The sequence below is a fragment of the Suricata suricatta genome, chromosome 5, assembly GCF_006229205.1.
Source record: "Suricata suricatta isolate VVHF042 chromosome 5, meerkat_22Aug2017_6uvM2_HiC, whole genome shotgun sequence".
NCBI lineage: Eukaryota > Metazoa > Chordata > Mammalia > Carnivora > Herpestidae > Suricata > Suricata suricatta.
In genome coordinates, this window is record NC_043704.1 from 1,480,438 (window position 1) to 1,492,335 (window position 11,898).

General features: G+C 60.0%; 1 protein-coding gene across 1 annotated transcript in view; it reads left to right on the forward strand.

Annotated features, from left to right (window-relative positions):
- The window catches only part of ITGB2 (integrin subunit beta 2), a 29,175-nt gene extending 26,228 nt beyond the window's left edge, over positions 1 to 2,947 (forward strand). The window contains exons 13-15 of the mRNA XM_029940601.1: positions 1 to 222; positions 2,040 to 2,206; positions 2,365 to 2,947. Of these exons, the coding sequence (XP_029796461.1) occupies positions 1 to 222; positions 2,040 to 2,206; positions 2,365 to 2,427 (452 nt within the window). The 3' untranslated portion in view covers positions 2,428 to 2,947. The remainder of the gene's footprint in view (positions 223 to 2,039; positions 2,207 to 2,364) is intronic.
- Positions 2,948 to 11,898: the final 8,951 nt, after the last annotated feature.

The window sequence follows — 11,898 nt, forward strand, 5'->3', positions numbered from 1 at the left end:
CTCTGCTCCCCCGCAGCTCCTGCGCCCAGTGCCTGACCTTTGAGCAGAGCCAGTCGGGCACGAACTGCAGCGAGGTGTGCCGGAACGTGGGCGTGCTGACCCTCCCCCCGGAGAAGGGGCGCAGGTGCAAGGAGCGCGACCTGGACGGCTGCTGGATCACATACACGCTGCAGCAGCGGGTCGGCAGGGACAGCTACGACATTTACGTGGATGGCCGCCGAGGTGAGCCCAGGGTCGCAGCTGCGGCCCTCCTGGCCCGCCCCCGCCCTGCCTCGCCCAGTGACTCGGTGACACTTGAGAGGCGGTGTTCCCAGCCATGGGACGTGTTCCCAGGCCGCCCGCCGCCCGCTGGGAACCGAGGGTCCCGAGAGCCCGTCCACGGACCGCAGGGTGAGGGCCTCGCGGGGCTTCAGAGAGCCGCGTGCTCAGCTCTCGGCCCTGGAAGGGGTGGCCTTCCGAAATGCTGCCTGTGTCTGTCGCTGCGCCCCGGGACCGTCCCTGGCCCAGGAATGGTTGAGGGCACGGAGACACCAGTCCTGTTCTCGCGGGGCTCGCACTCCCGGGGTGGGGACACGCTGGGCCAGCACAGGAGGCCGCCATTTTGGGAGACAGCGCAGGACTGTGGTCAGGGCTACCAGGTGCAAAGGTAGCGGCGGGGGTGCCCCAGAGGTCAGAGGTCCGAAGGTCTCCCGAAGGAGGCCCCTGGCGGCTGAGGCCGCGGGACGAGGGCAGCCGCAGGAGGGGAACTGAAGGCCGGGGTGAGAGGTCCCTGGCGCTGGGTCTCTCTGGGGCCCCGGTGAGTCCTGAGAGGCAGCGGGTCTCTTTCCAAACATACCAAGAGGCCGTTAGCAGTTTTCAGAAGAGCAGGGACAGCTCTGAGCTGCAGGTGGGACCCGCGAGGGGCCTCTGCGTGATGCGGGCCCCGAGAGGTACAGAGGTGTGGAGGTGGCAGGTGGAAGGGACAGAGCCTTCACTTGAGTGGAGCATGGGGACGGGACCAGGAGCAGCGGGCGGAAGGCCCACAGGCCCGACGGTTGGCGTGTGGGGGTCGGGTCAGACTTTAGGAGGTACAGTGGGTGACGCTGACGAAGGGCCCGTGGGTGCTGGGACTTAGGGATACCAGTGCCCAGTGGGGTGGGCTCTGGGACAGCGCCTGGGGCGTTCAGGGCACGCAGATGCTCAGCACCCCAGTCCTTTCCTCCTCAGAGAGGCTGAGGGGACGCTCAGGTGAAGGCAGCAGGCGGGGGCAGGGCGGCCGCCAGGGCGCTGGTGGGACTGAGGCCCGCACCCAGCTCTCCTCCCCGCCGCGGGAGCCCCGGGAGGCGCGTGGGGCTCGGGCCCTCCGTGTGGCCTGGAGCTCCCAGCCTGAGTCTGGGATGGCAGGTGTCCGCCTGCCGGCGTGGGCAGCTTTCACCGGGCTTCCTCCATGGGCAGATTTGAGGTCTCGTTTGGGGTCACTTCTGGTTGTGGGCAGCCTTGGCCGGGTTGTCTAACCTCCGTGGGACACTAAGGCCCCTAGAGAGGCCAGCATGGTGGGGCTCCTGCAAACACGGGTGCCGGGGCCTGGCCCCTGGCCAGGGGCTGAGGCGTGACGCACCGCAGACAGCCCTGAAGGAGGAGGTGGGGCCCCAGGACCCCACCATTGGGTTCCGCAGGAGCCTCTCACCAGGCGAGTCCTCATCCTGAAACCCGCCACCAGGCGTGCTGGGGACCTCAGGCTCCGCTCCCTGCCCCGGTGTTGACTCAGGCTCAGTAGGTTCTGGTGACGGGGGCTGGCTGTCCGTGGTGGGAACTGGGTCAGGAGGCTGGTGTCCTGCCCGGCTGCCCTGGCTACTGGCTTCCGGGGCCCCACGTTCCTCCTGTGTAAACAAGGGGTTTTTACATTTTGTGCGGAACCCCGGGCCCTTCCCCGGCTGGCGCCTTGATGGGGAGCCCAGCGGTGGGAAAGCGGAGGCCCCCTAAGCACCGGGCAGTGTCCTGGGGCGAGGCCCACGTGGCGCCTGAGACACTCACGTGTGTGTGCTTCTCCTGTACCGCAGAGTGTGTGACGGGCCCCCAAGTGGCCCCCATCGTGGGGGGCATCGTGGCAGGGGTCGTGCTCATCGGCGTGGTCCTGCTGGGCATCTGGAAGCTTCTGACCCACGTCAGTGACCTCAGGGAGTACAGGCGATTTGAGAAGGAGAAGCTGAAGTCCCAGTGGAACAACGTGAGTGGCCGTTCCTGGGGGGGGGGTCAGGCCGTCCCGCCCCTGTGACCTCTGTCCGCCCCCGGGGCTCGTCCTCAGAGCCGGGGCTGAGGGAAGGGTGCCCCCCTCCTGGCCCCTTCTCCGCCTGCACTGACGGCCCGCGTGGCTTCTCCCACCAGGACAACCCCCTTTTCAAGAGCGCCACCACGACTGTCATGAACCCCAAGTTTGCTGACAGCTAGGAGCACTGGGTGAAGACAGCGGCCGCCAGAACCGACCGGATGGGCCCGCCCCCACGCCACGCCTCCTCCCTCGGATGGGCCCGCCCCCCACGCCACGCCTCCTCCCTCGGATGGGCCCGCCCCCCACGCCACGCCTCCTCCCTCGGATGGGCCCGCCTCCCACGCCACGCCTCCTCCCTCCGGCTCCTCCACGGACGTGGCTGACGATGCTTGACTGTTTCTCTCGTTAACCAAAAATCCACTGTTAGCTCTGCTCTCAAAATAACAGATGAGGCCCGGTGACAGCATGGGCCCCACCGGAAGCAGCAGGTCTGATGTGTCTGACCTCTCCGGTAGAGACTTGAAGAAGGAGTTGCTCGGGCCTTATGAGGTTGGGTACGATTTCCTGTGTAAAAATGAGAGCGGCAGCCTCATTAAACGCAGCACACATTTATTTATATTTGAACTTCTCAGGGTTCACGTTGAGTGTACTGGTTTTCAGATTTCCTGTGTGTAGAAACAATTAAAAACCTCAGAAGAGGCTGTCGTCTGTGGGCTCTGCACACTCGGAGGGTCCGAGCTGACCGTGGGCGGTGGCGTGAGGGTCCGTTCTCTTTCCCCCTTCCTCACCTGCTGGCCTGTGTCTGTGGCTGGTCCCCGCAGCACATCCTAAGTCTTCAGGGTGAGATGGTCTCAGCCCCCCCCCTCCAGCTGTCTGCACCTGCTCCTGGGGGTGGGGCAGCGGAAGGCGAGTCAAGATGAGCATTTGTGTCTCAAGGGCGGGGCCGACCTGGGATTCCTGGCGACCCAGCACCACGCGACCACGTGAAACAGCCCCGTCTCTTGGGATTACCATGACCTGATCCCAGGTCAGCCCCGCCCTTGAGACACAAATGCATGATACCCTGGACATGTGAGTGTCCACCAGTTGGCACAGGTTAGCAGGCTGGGCACGGAGTGAGGTCGAGGCAGCGTAGTACCCAGAATATAGAGCAAGAATTAAAGACCTAAAGCTGAGCACCTGGCCCACTGGCCTTCAGCTGGGAGTCCTCGCTGCCCGTCCATCCTCCTGTCTCCCCCTCCCGCCAGGGCGTGGGCGCCATGCCAGGCCGCTCCAGCACCTCCGCCTGTTTGTGCCTCCAGGCCTCATGCCAGCCCTGGCAACAGCCGTCCTCCGGGCGCACACAGTGCCTGACGACCCGCTTCGGGCCACAGAGTAGCAAAGGCTTTCCCACACCAGGGGTGCCACGGCCTCCGTGCCTAGGTCCAAAGAGTCAGGCTTTATTTTACCCGTCCAAAATGTTAAAAACCCAGCTGAACAAAATGGAATTGTGGTTTCCCCCTGGTCTCCCTGCCCTGTAAGTGGTGGCTCTGCCTGCCCGGTCGCTGTGATCTTTCCCTCAACAACGGCCCCGTGTGAGCTGAGCCCCATCTCACGGGCCCGCGTGCCCAAGGTCCCACTCTGGAGCCCAGTCACATCCGAGGGGAGCCTGGCGCTTTCCCACCAAAGTGCTCCCCCTCCTCGAGGCCCCTTCCCTGTGCACTGGGTCTACCCACACTCAGTGGTAAACTCATTTCTTCCTACAACCAGGACTGGAATATTCTCTCCTCCTGCCCTGTGTCCCCTCCCCCCACAGACCTCCTGCAGGGTCTCCACTCTCTCTGAAGGCACACACCTGTCTATGCGGGAACATGTCAAGAAATAACTTCCAGGACACCTGGGGGGCTCAGTCGGTTAAGCTTCCAACTTCGGCTCAGGTCATGGTCTCGTGGTTTGTGAGTTCGAGTCCCACATCAGATACTCTGTTCCCCCCCCCCCCAGTCTCTGTCCTTCCTCCACTTGTGCTCTTTCTCAAAAATAACCTTTTTTTTTTTTTTTAAAGAAAGAACTTCCAGTTTGGGGACTGTTCTCTTTCACCTTCCTATTTTAAAGATGCTTTTGAGACTCAGGATCCAAATCATACATCATTTATCTATGCAACTTGCTGTCTGTTTCTAGAATATGCATGTACTTCCCTGAACTGACATCTAGTGGGTTTTGTTTGGTCCCTCTTCCGTGGAAGTTCCATTGTGAACGTGAGCCGTGGGTATGTTTCAGCAGTTTCTCCTTCGCCGGGTGAGTCTTGTATCCACGAGACCTGTCTCAAAACTAGGACACCGCCAACCCCGGGTAAGGGAGGGCCTAGCTCTCCCCCAACTGCCTTTCGGGGGCAGCTCCGAGCAGGGAGCGAGCCCGGCTCCCAGCTTTCGGGGGTCCGTGTGGCAAACAGTGCAGAGCTGTGCCAAAGCAAGCACATGAGCCCAGATCCAGTGTTCGGCGTGCCCGGACACAGGCAGGTGCCGATCTAGGGTTTGGGGTCCTGGATGCAGGCAGGTGGGTGATCCTGAGTTCGGGGTCCCCGGACGCCAGCAGGTGGCCGCCCCAGAGCAGCAGGTGGCAAACATGGGGTGAGAAGAGAGGGAAGGTGTCAGAAGGCCACAGCCAGGCCCCAGTGACCAATGATGACAGAGAAACTCTCTAAGGGCCTGTTTACAAGGGGGGCCAGTTTAGATTTCTTTCTCAGTCGGTGTGACCGTGTGCAAGCTCTGTGTGGGCCCGGGGCTGATTTATGGCCGCGGCCCGGGCTCCGTGCACCTGCTGCGAACAAGTAGGCCAGAGGAAAGCCGTCTTGTCTGATCAACGCTCCTGCTCCTCGCCTTCCTCTAGGACAAAACTTGTGACTCCCGTGCATGCACGAGTCCACACTCTGCTGAGCTTTCCCAGGGGGTCTAAAGTCACATAACTCGGGGGGCGCGTGGGGGGTTCCATCCGTTCAGCCTCCAACTCCTGATCATGGCTCAGATCATGATCTCGCAGTCTGTGAGATCGAGCCCCACATCGAGCTCTGTGCTGATGCGGCAGAGCCTGCTTGGGATTCTCTCTCTCCCTCTTCTCTCTCTCTCTGCCCCTCCTCCCACGCAGGTGCTCTCACTCTCTCAGGATAAACAAACATTTTTTAAAAAGCACATAACTGTAAAAACTGTTCATTCTCCTAACCTTAACCTCCTACCCTGTGAAGACTGTTTCCCGGACAGCTGTCCTAACCCGGGCTCCGAGAAAACTCTTTCTTCCTTTTAGAGATTCTAAGGGTTTGTGCACCTTTCATCGACAGCAAGTGCCCGGCCTTCACCCTGGAAGTCCTGTCTCCCGGGAAACCAGGGCGAATCCGGACGGCTGGCGCCCCTGACGTGTGTGTTTCTTCCACACCATCAAGAAGTAACTCCGTCTCTGAGGGCACTGGCCGCGTGTCCCACACCCCACCTCGATTCTGATGCTGGCCACCTGGACGTGGCATCAGGCCCCCAGGTGAGGGGCTCGGTCCCCCAGAACTGCTTCCCGCCGTCAGATGCAGTTCCGGGTTGTCACCTGTGCTTCCGGCAGTTGCCCACAGATCAGAGGTCCAATCAACGTGCCGGGGTGGCTCACGGACCTCAGGAGGACAGTTTACGCTCTGGATTACCGGCTTGCTGCGAAGGATGTGAAGGAACAGCCAGAGGAAGAGACGCCCCGGTGCAGAGCAGGGGTGTGGCCCTTCCGTGGCCAGGGGCCCCTCTCCCCACACCTCCACACGCTCCCTGACCCGGAAGCCCCCCAACCCCCAGCCCTTTTGTGTTTTAGAGACTCTTCATTACACAGACATGATCAACTCATTGGCCACTGGGACGGATCCAACCTCCAGGTCCTCTCCCTTCCCTTCTCTTCACCCTGCCCCCACCCCCGTAGGTGTAGGTGTAGGTGTAGGTGCTTCCCAAAAGTCCCCTCTGTAACAGAGACTCAGATGCCCTCCAAAGGGTTGTTATAAATAACAAAAGAACAAAAGATACCTTTTTCACTCTTGCCACTCGGGAAATTCCAAGTGTTTCAGGAGTTCTGCGCCAGGAGCGGTAAGACCCAATGTCTGTTTCTGATCCCTATCAATCATGTATCCCCATGGCCCCAGCACCCCCTCCCCACCGCAGACCTGCACGTTGTGGGGCATCTGGCTTTGGGTTCCCGACCTCTGTCGTAGGTGCTAGCCCTGTGAGCGTCTCTTGCTGGATGTGACCTGGGACCCTTTACTTGGGCAGGTGGGGGACCAGGAAGGCTGGTGCTGGCAGCACTTGGCCGCTCTGGGGCTCAGCCCAGCCCGAGCCGTCAGTGTCCCACGGAGACTCGGGCTTTGCTGCGAGGGGAGGGCGTCTGCCGCACGGTCTGTAAGTACGACCACCGGTCACGTCAGTGTGCGGCGGAGGGGGGGGGGGACCCACTGTCCCAGAGCCCTGCTTCTCCAAGGCCACCTCCACTGTAGGCCCCACTTCCCCTGTGAATTTGTCAGCGATGCGGACCATCGGCCTGGCTGAGGACCTGCCGAGTCAGGGGCTCTCTGATGAGCTTGGCAGCCTGGGGGCTCACGTCCTGCACGTGCTCCTGGGGGGGTCACGTCCCGCTGGAGCTCCTGACGCAAGGCCGTCTGAGAACCACTGGGTGAAGCCGGAGGATGAGTCGAATTATGGACATAACAGTGGAGTCTGTGGGTGAGGGCTGCAGATCCCGTGTGTGCAGGGGGGAGGCCCCCTTGGGAGGAGGCCTAAATGGAGGGAGGGGTGGGCCCTGCTTGGGCGCCTTCTCCAGCAGGACCAGCTGAAGGCGGGCAGAGCGGACACCCCGAGGCAGTTTCCAGAAACAGGAACTGTAGACTTAGTTACCCTCAGTCCATTTCCTGGTGGTGTGTCAGGTTGCCAGTAGTTTTCCAACAATCGTCTGAAAACTTCCCACCTGTCCTGGTGGGACGGGGAGGAGCTGGAGGAGACTCGGTTGAAGCCCCGCCTCCAAGTCTAGCCCTGCCTCTCCCGGCAGCGTGACCTTGAACAAGTTGTTTTCTGGGTGGAGAGGGGTCACTAGAGGCCCCTCCCTCCGTTTCTAGAGGACCTGAGAGGCTGGCAGAGAAAGCACGTTAAGAATCGAGACTGCTCACAGGGGACGGCTGACCGGAGAGTTCTGGGTCTCACGTCGCCGTCCAGGGCAACCCCCCGCCGCAGGAGCCCCGACCCGGCAGGGACCCGGACCGGCCCCACACCCACGCAGCTAAGAGCCCCTCGCAGCTCCCTCGGGAGCCGCCCCACGTCCAGGCGCGTCTCTGTCGCATCCCCTGATCCAACCGTGGAAAATGGGCTCTGCCCATCCCTCCGCGCCCCAGAGACCCTCTGAGCCCCAGCCTGTCCAAGAGCTCGTAAGATCCCTCCGAGGCCATCGAAGTCCCAGCCCTCCGGCGCTCCCTTGGTCCTCAGCTGGGCTGCTGGCGAGCCCTCCCAGCGGCTCGGATCCCAGAGCGTGAACGCGCGTCCTGCTCAGGTGGCCGCTCTCCTCTCTCACGCGGCCTTTTGGAAGTGAGTCCTGAAATTACTAAGAGGAATATACTCTTTTTAATGTTTATTAATTTTTGAGAGACAGAGAGAGAGAGAGAGAGAAAGCGAGCATGCACAGGGGCACTAGCACCAGCTGGGGACAGGGGCAGAAAGAGAGGGAGAGAGAATCCCAAGCAGGAGGCTGCACACCGTCAGCGCAGAGCCCGACAAGGGGCTCAGTCTTAGGAGTCATGAGATCTTGACCTGAGCCGAAACCCAGAGTCTGATGCCCAACCCACCGAGCCCCACGGGCGCCCGGAGGGATGTACTCTTGATGACAAATAACCTCGGGCGGCAGGCACTGACCACAGATGAAAACAACTCTGGTGAAAATTCCCGGCCAGCCACTCCCATTGCACAACTCCGGTGGGTCCCCTGGAAATGCGGAAGCACCATGCCTCTGGATCCCACCTGGCGCCCAGCCTGGTGTTTGAGGGTGGCCGTTTCCATCCTCAGGACTTGACTGTTCCTTCCCCTAGACTGACGCCGCTGGGACTGTGCCAGTCTGATTCCTAGGACAGCTTTCTTGGAAAAATCTTACTCTTTTAAATTTTTAAAAAAACGTTTATTTATGTATTTTGAGAGAGCATGCACACGAGTGGGGGAGGGGCAGAGAGGAGAGACAGAATCCCAAGCAGGCTCCATGCCCTCCCAGAGCCCGATGCGGGGCTCGAGTCCACCAGCTGTGAGATCATGCCCTGTGCTGAGATCAAGAGTCAGAGGCTCAACCCGCTGAGCCCCCCAGGCGCCCCTGTCCTATGCTCTTTTAATTACAGAGGCCAAGGGGCACCTGGGGGGCTCAGCCAGTTGAGCATCTGACTTCAGCTCAGGTCGTGATCTCATGGTTTGTGGGTTCGAGCTCCGCATCGGGCTCTGTGCTGACAGCTCAGAGTCTGGAGGCTATCTTCAGATTGTGTGTGTGTGTCTCTCTCTCTGACCCTGCCCCCCCCCCCCCCCCCCCCCCCCCCCCCCCCCCCCCCCCCCGCTCATGCTGTCTCTCTCTCTCTCAAAAATAAATAATTGAAAAAACGTTTAAAAAACTAATTGCAGGGGCCGAGAGGAGCCATTCTCTGTCTCTCTTGAAAGTTATTGCAAGTGAGCTTCCATGATGCTGTTTGAATCTCTTCCAGGAGCTTGAAGCTCTTTGACAATTGAATGCAATTTAAGTAACGCCGCTTCCTCTCTGCTATTAAAACAGGAAATGGACTCTAGATACCAAGTATTTCTTGAATGTCCATGTTGTTGAAATGTTGCAGAACTCAGCTGTGTTTTAAAATGCCATTGTTGGGATGCCTGGGTGTGGCTCAGTTGGGTAAGCACTCAACTCTTGATCTCAGCTCCGGGTCTTGATCTCAGTCAGGGTCATTAAGTTTAAGTCCCACGTTGGGCTCCACTCTGAGTGTGAAGCCTCCTTAAAAAAATGTTGTTGCTGATGGCACTGTTTCTTTTTTCTTATGATTATTTATTTTTGAGAGAGAGAGAGGAACACTGCAAGCAGAGGGAGGCCCAGAGAGAGAGAGACAGAACTGGAAGCAGCTCCAGGCTCTGAGCCGTCAGTACCGAGCCCAACACGGGGCTCGAACCCATGAAATGTGAGATTGTAAGGATGCAGGTCTGATTCAGGTTTCCCCTCTGACCTTGAAGGCCAGCTAACACCATTAACATTTCTGAGGGCGGGCCTAAAGATGGAGGTTAAGACTAGTCACGCCCTACCTGAGGGTCCTAGTCACGCCCTACCTGAGGGTTCTGGGTCCGCTCTGTAATTGGTTAAAGTTACTGTCAATGATGTGATGCTATAATGATTGGACCCCTGTACCTGTGTCACGATTTCCTGTAACTCCCCCTTCCCAAACTCATAAAAGGCCCTGCCCCCCCCCCCCCCCATGTTCGGGGCTCGCTCCACTGGACCCAGACCTGGTGTGGTGTTGAAGTCTGTGAGCCCGGGTGTAGGCTGGCCGGGCCTACATTCGTACTAAAGCCCTTTGCTTTTGCATGCGTGCTTCGGCCTCCCGGGCGGTCTCTGGTTTTAGGGGGCGATATTAAAATCAGGGTACAACAAGATCATGACCTGAGTCAAAGACAGTTGCTCAACCGACTGAGCCACACAAGAGCCCAGATGACACGGTTTCAAATGCAGTAATGACCACTGGGTCTTGGTTAATGTTTACAAATGTCCAATGTCCTTCAACTATCATTAAGTGGTTTGTTGTCTGTTTGTGTTCTTAGGATGAAAACACATTGGTTCTGGGGCCATATTTCTTTCTTTCTTTTTTTTTTTAATGTTTTTTTATTTATTTTTGAGAGACAGAGAGAGGCATCGCAAGCAGGGGAGGGTCAGAGAGAGAGGGAGATACAGAATCCCAAGCAGGCTCCAGGCTCTGAGCTGTCAGCACAGAGCCTGATGCGGGGCTCGAACCCACAAACTGTGAGATCATGGCCTGAGCTGAAGCTTAACCGACTGAGCCACCCAGGCACCCCTGGGGCCGTATTTCTAAACCCAGTAGGTATTTACTCCATTTCCAGTGGAAATGCAGTTTTTAAAAATCTGTTTACCTAAACAGCAGATCCAAGTGGAGGTATGAGGTATTTGCAGTAGAAGTGGGTCACACAGTTTGCTACAGTTAAGGGGCCTTTGCTGCCTTACATGGACAGGAATCTTTGTCACTACGTGAAAAGCCTGAGCAAAGCTGAAGAGACACGCATTAAAACACTCGGCTCTGGCAGCGACACAATGTCAGGGGCCTGGGGTCTTCATCCTCCGCACCGCAGACCAGCACCAGCACCAGCACCGTGGCCCGGGGACTTGGGTCTGCCCTGACGCGGAAGGTGGGGAAAGCTAACGCTGAGCACCTGGTCCTCCCTGTGTGTGACTTTGTCATCTCAGGATGGTCAGCCATGCTGTGAGCTGAGCTCATGGAGGCCGAGAAGCCCGATGGGGTGGGGGGATCACAGGTGTAGGAGCTGGCCAGGTTCATTGCTGGCCGTCATGCGCCTCTTCTGGCCCTGAAACCGTGGGCAATCATCCATCCCCTCTGGGAGCCTTTCCACGACAGAAAGAGGGGACAGAATGGAGGCTGCCTTCCGTCCTTGCACACAGAAGGAGGCTCAGATACACAATTACGAACCAGTCGTCCGACTCGAAAGTGCTTGCACCCTGGCCCTGGGGGTTAAGGGCAAGTTAATTCCAAGGGCTGTGGCCCTCCCACTCCCGGAGGGGAGGCATGGAATCTTCCAGGCCACACACTGAATCCCATTAGGCCAAATGGGTTGGTCTGAATCCTCACGGTAGACTGCGGAGCCCACCGGCTTCCCGAGGCAGGTGTGGGACAGCAGTGCCACATGCCAGCGAGCGGCTCGGGAACAGCAGGCTGGCGGGCAGCCCCCGGGGGGCCCAGCCGCGAGCCCCGCGGCCCTGGGGGAGCCGGCGGTGCGGGGCGCGCTTCCCCAGACACCAGCCACGTCCCCTCCACTTTGGTCACGGAAACAGTCCGCGGAGCGAGCGGGCCCCTGCAGTACGCAGGCTCCCGAGGAGGGGCCGCACCCCGCGGGCCGCGGGCCAGGTGCGTCTCCGAGGCCCCCCGGGGCGAGGCCCGCGGCTTCCCGGACTCAGGTGACAGCTTCACTGCGAGCTGTTCTCCGTGCGCACAGGTCCCGTCCGGCGCAGCCTGGGTGCGGGGACCAGCCTGCCACCGGAGACGGCCCTACCGGGCCCCGAAGCCACCAAGCCCGACTTCCTCACGACTTTAGGATCCAACCCACCGCACCCCCGCAGCCCCAGAACACCCAGGCCTCTGCGCATGCGCACTGAGCCGCAACGAGCCCTGCCCTACCCGCCGCTTTTCAGCCGCGCACGCGCATTGAGTCACGCCCCCGCCTCCCTGGAAGGCGGGGAACACAGGCTGCGGAGGGCGGGCCGGGGGGCTGGGGGCGGGTCTAACCGGGACTCGCGGCTGCGCACTCGCCCTTGACGCTCGCCCCGCCCGCTTCCGGCGTGCGGCTTTTTCGGGGGGAGACTGACTAGCACGACGACGGAGGTGGAACGCGTACTGCTGACGTCCGACCGACAAC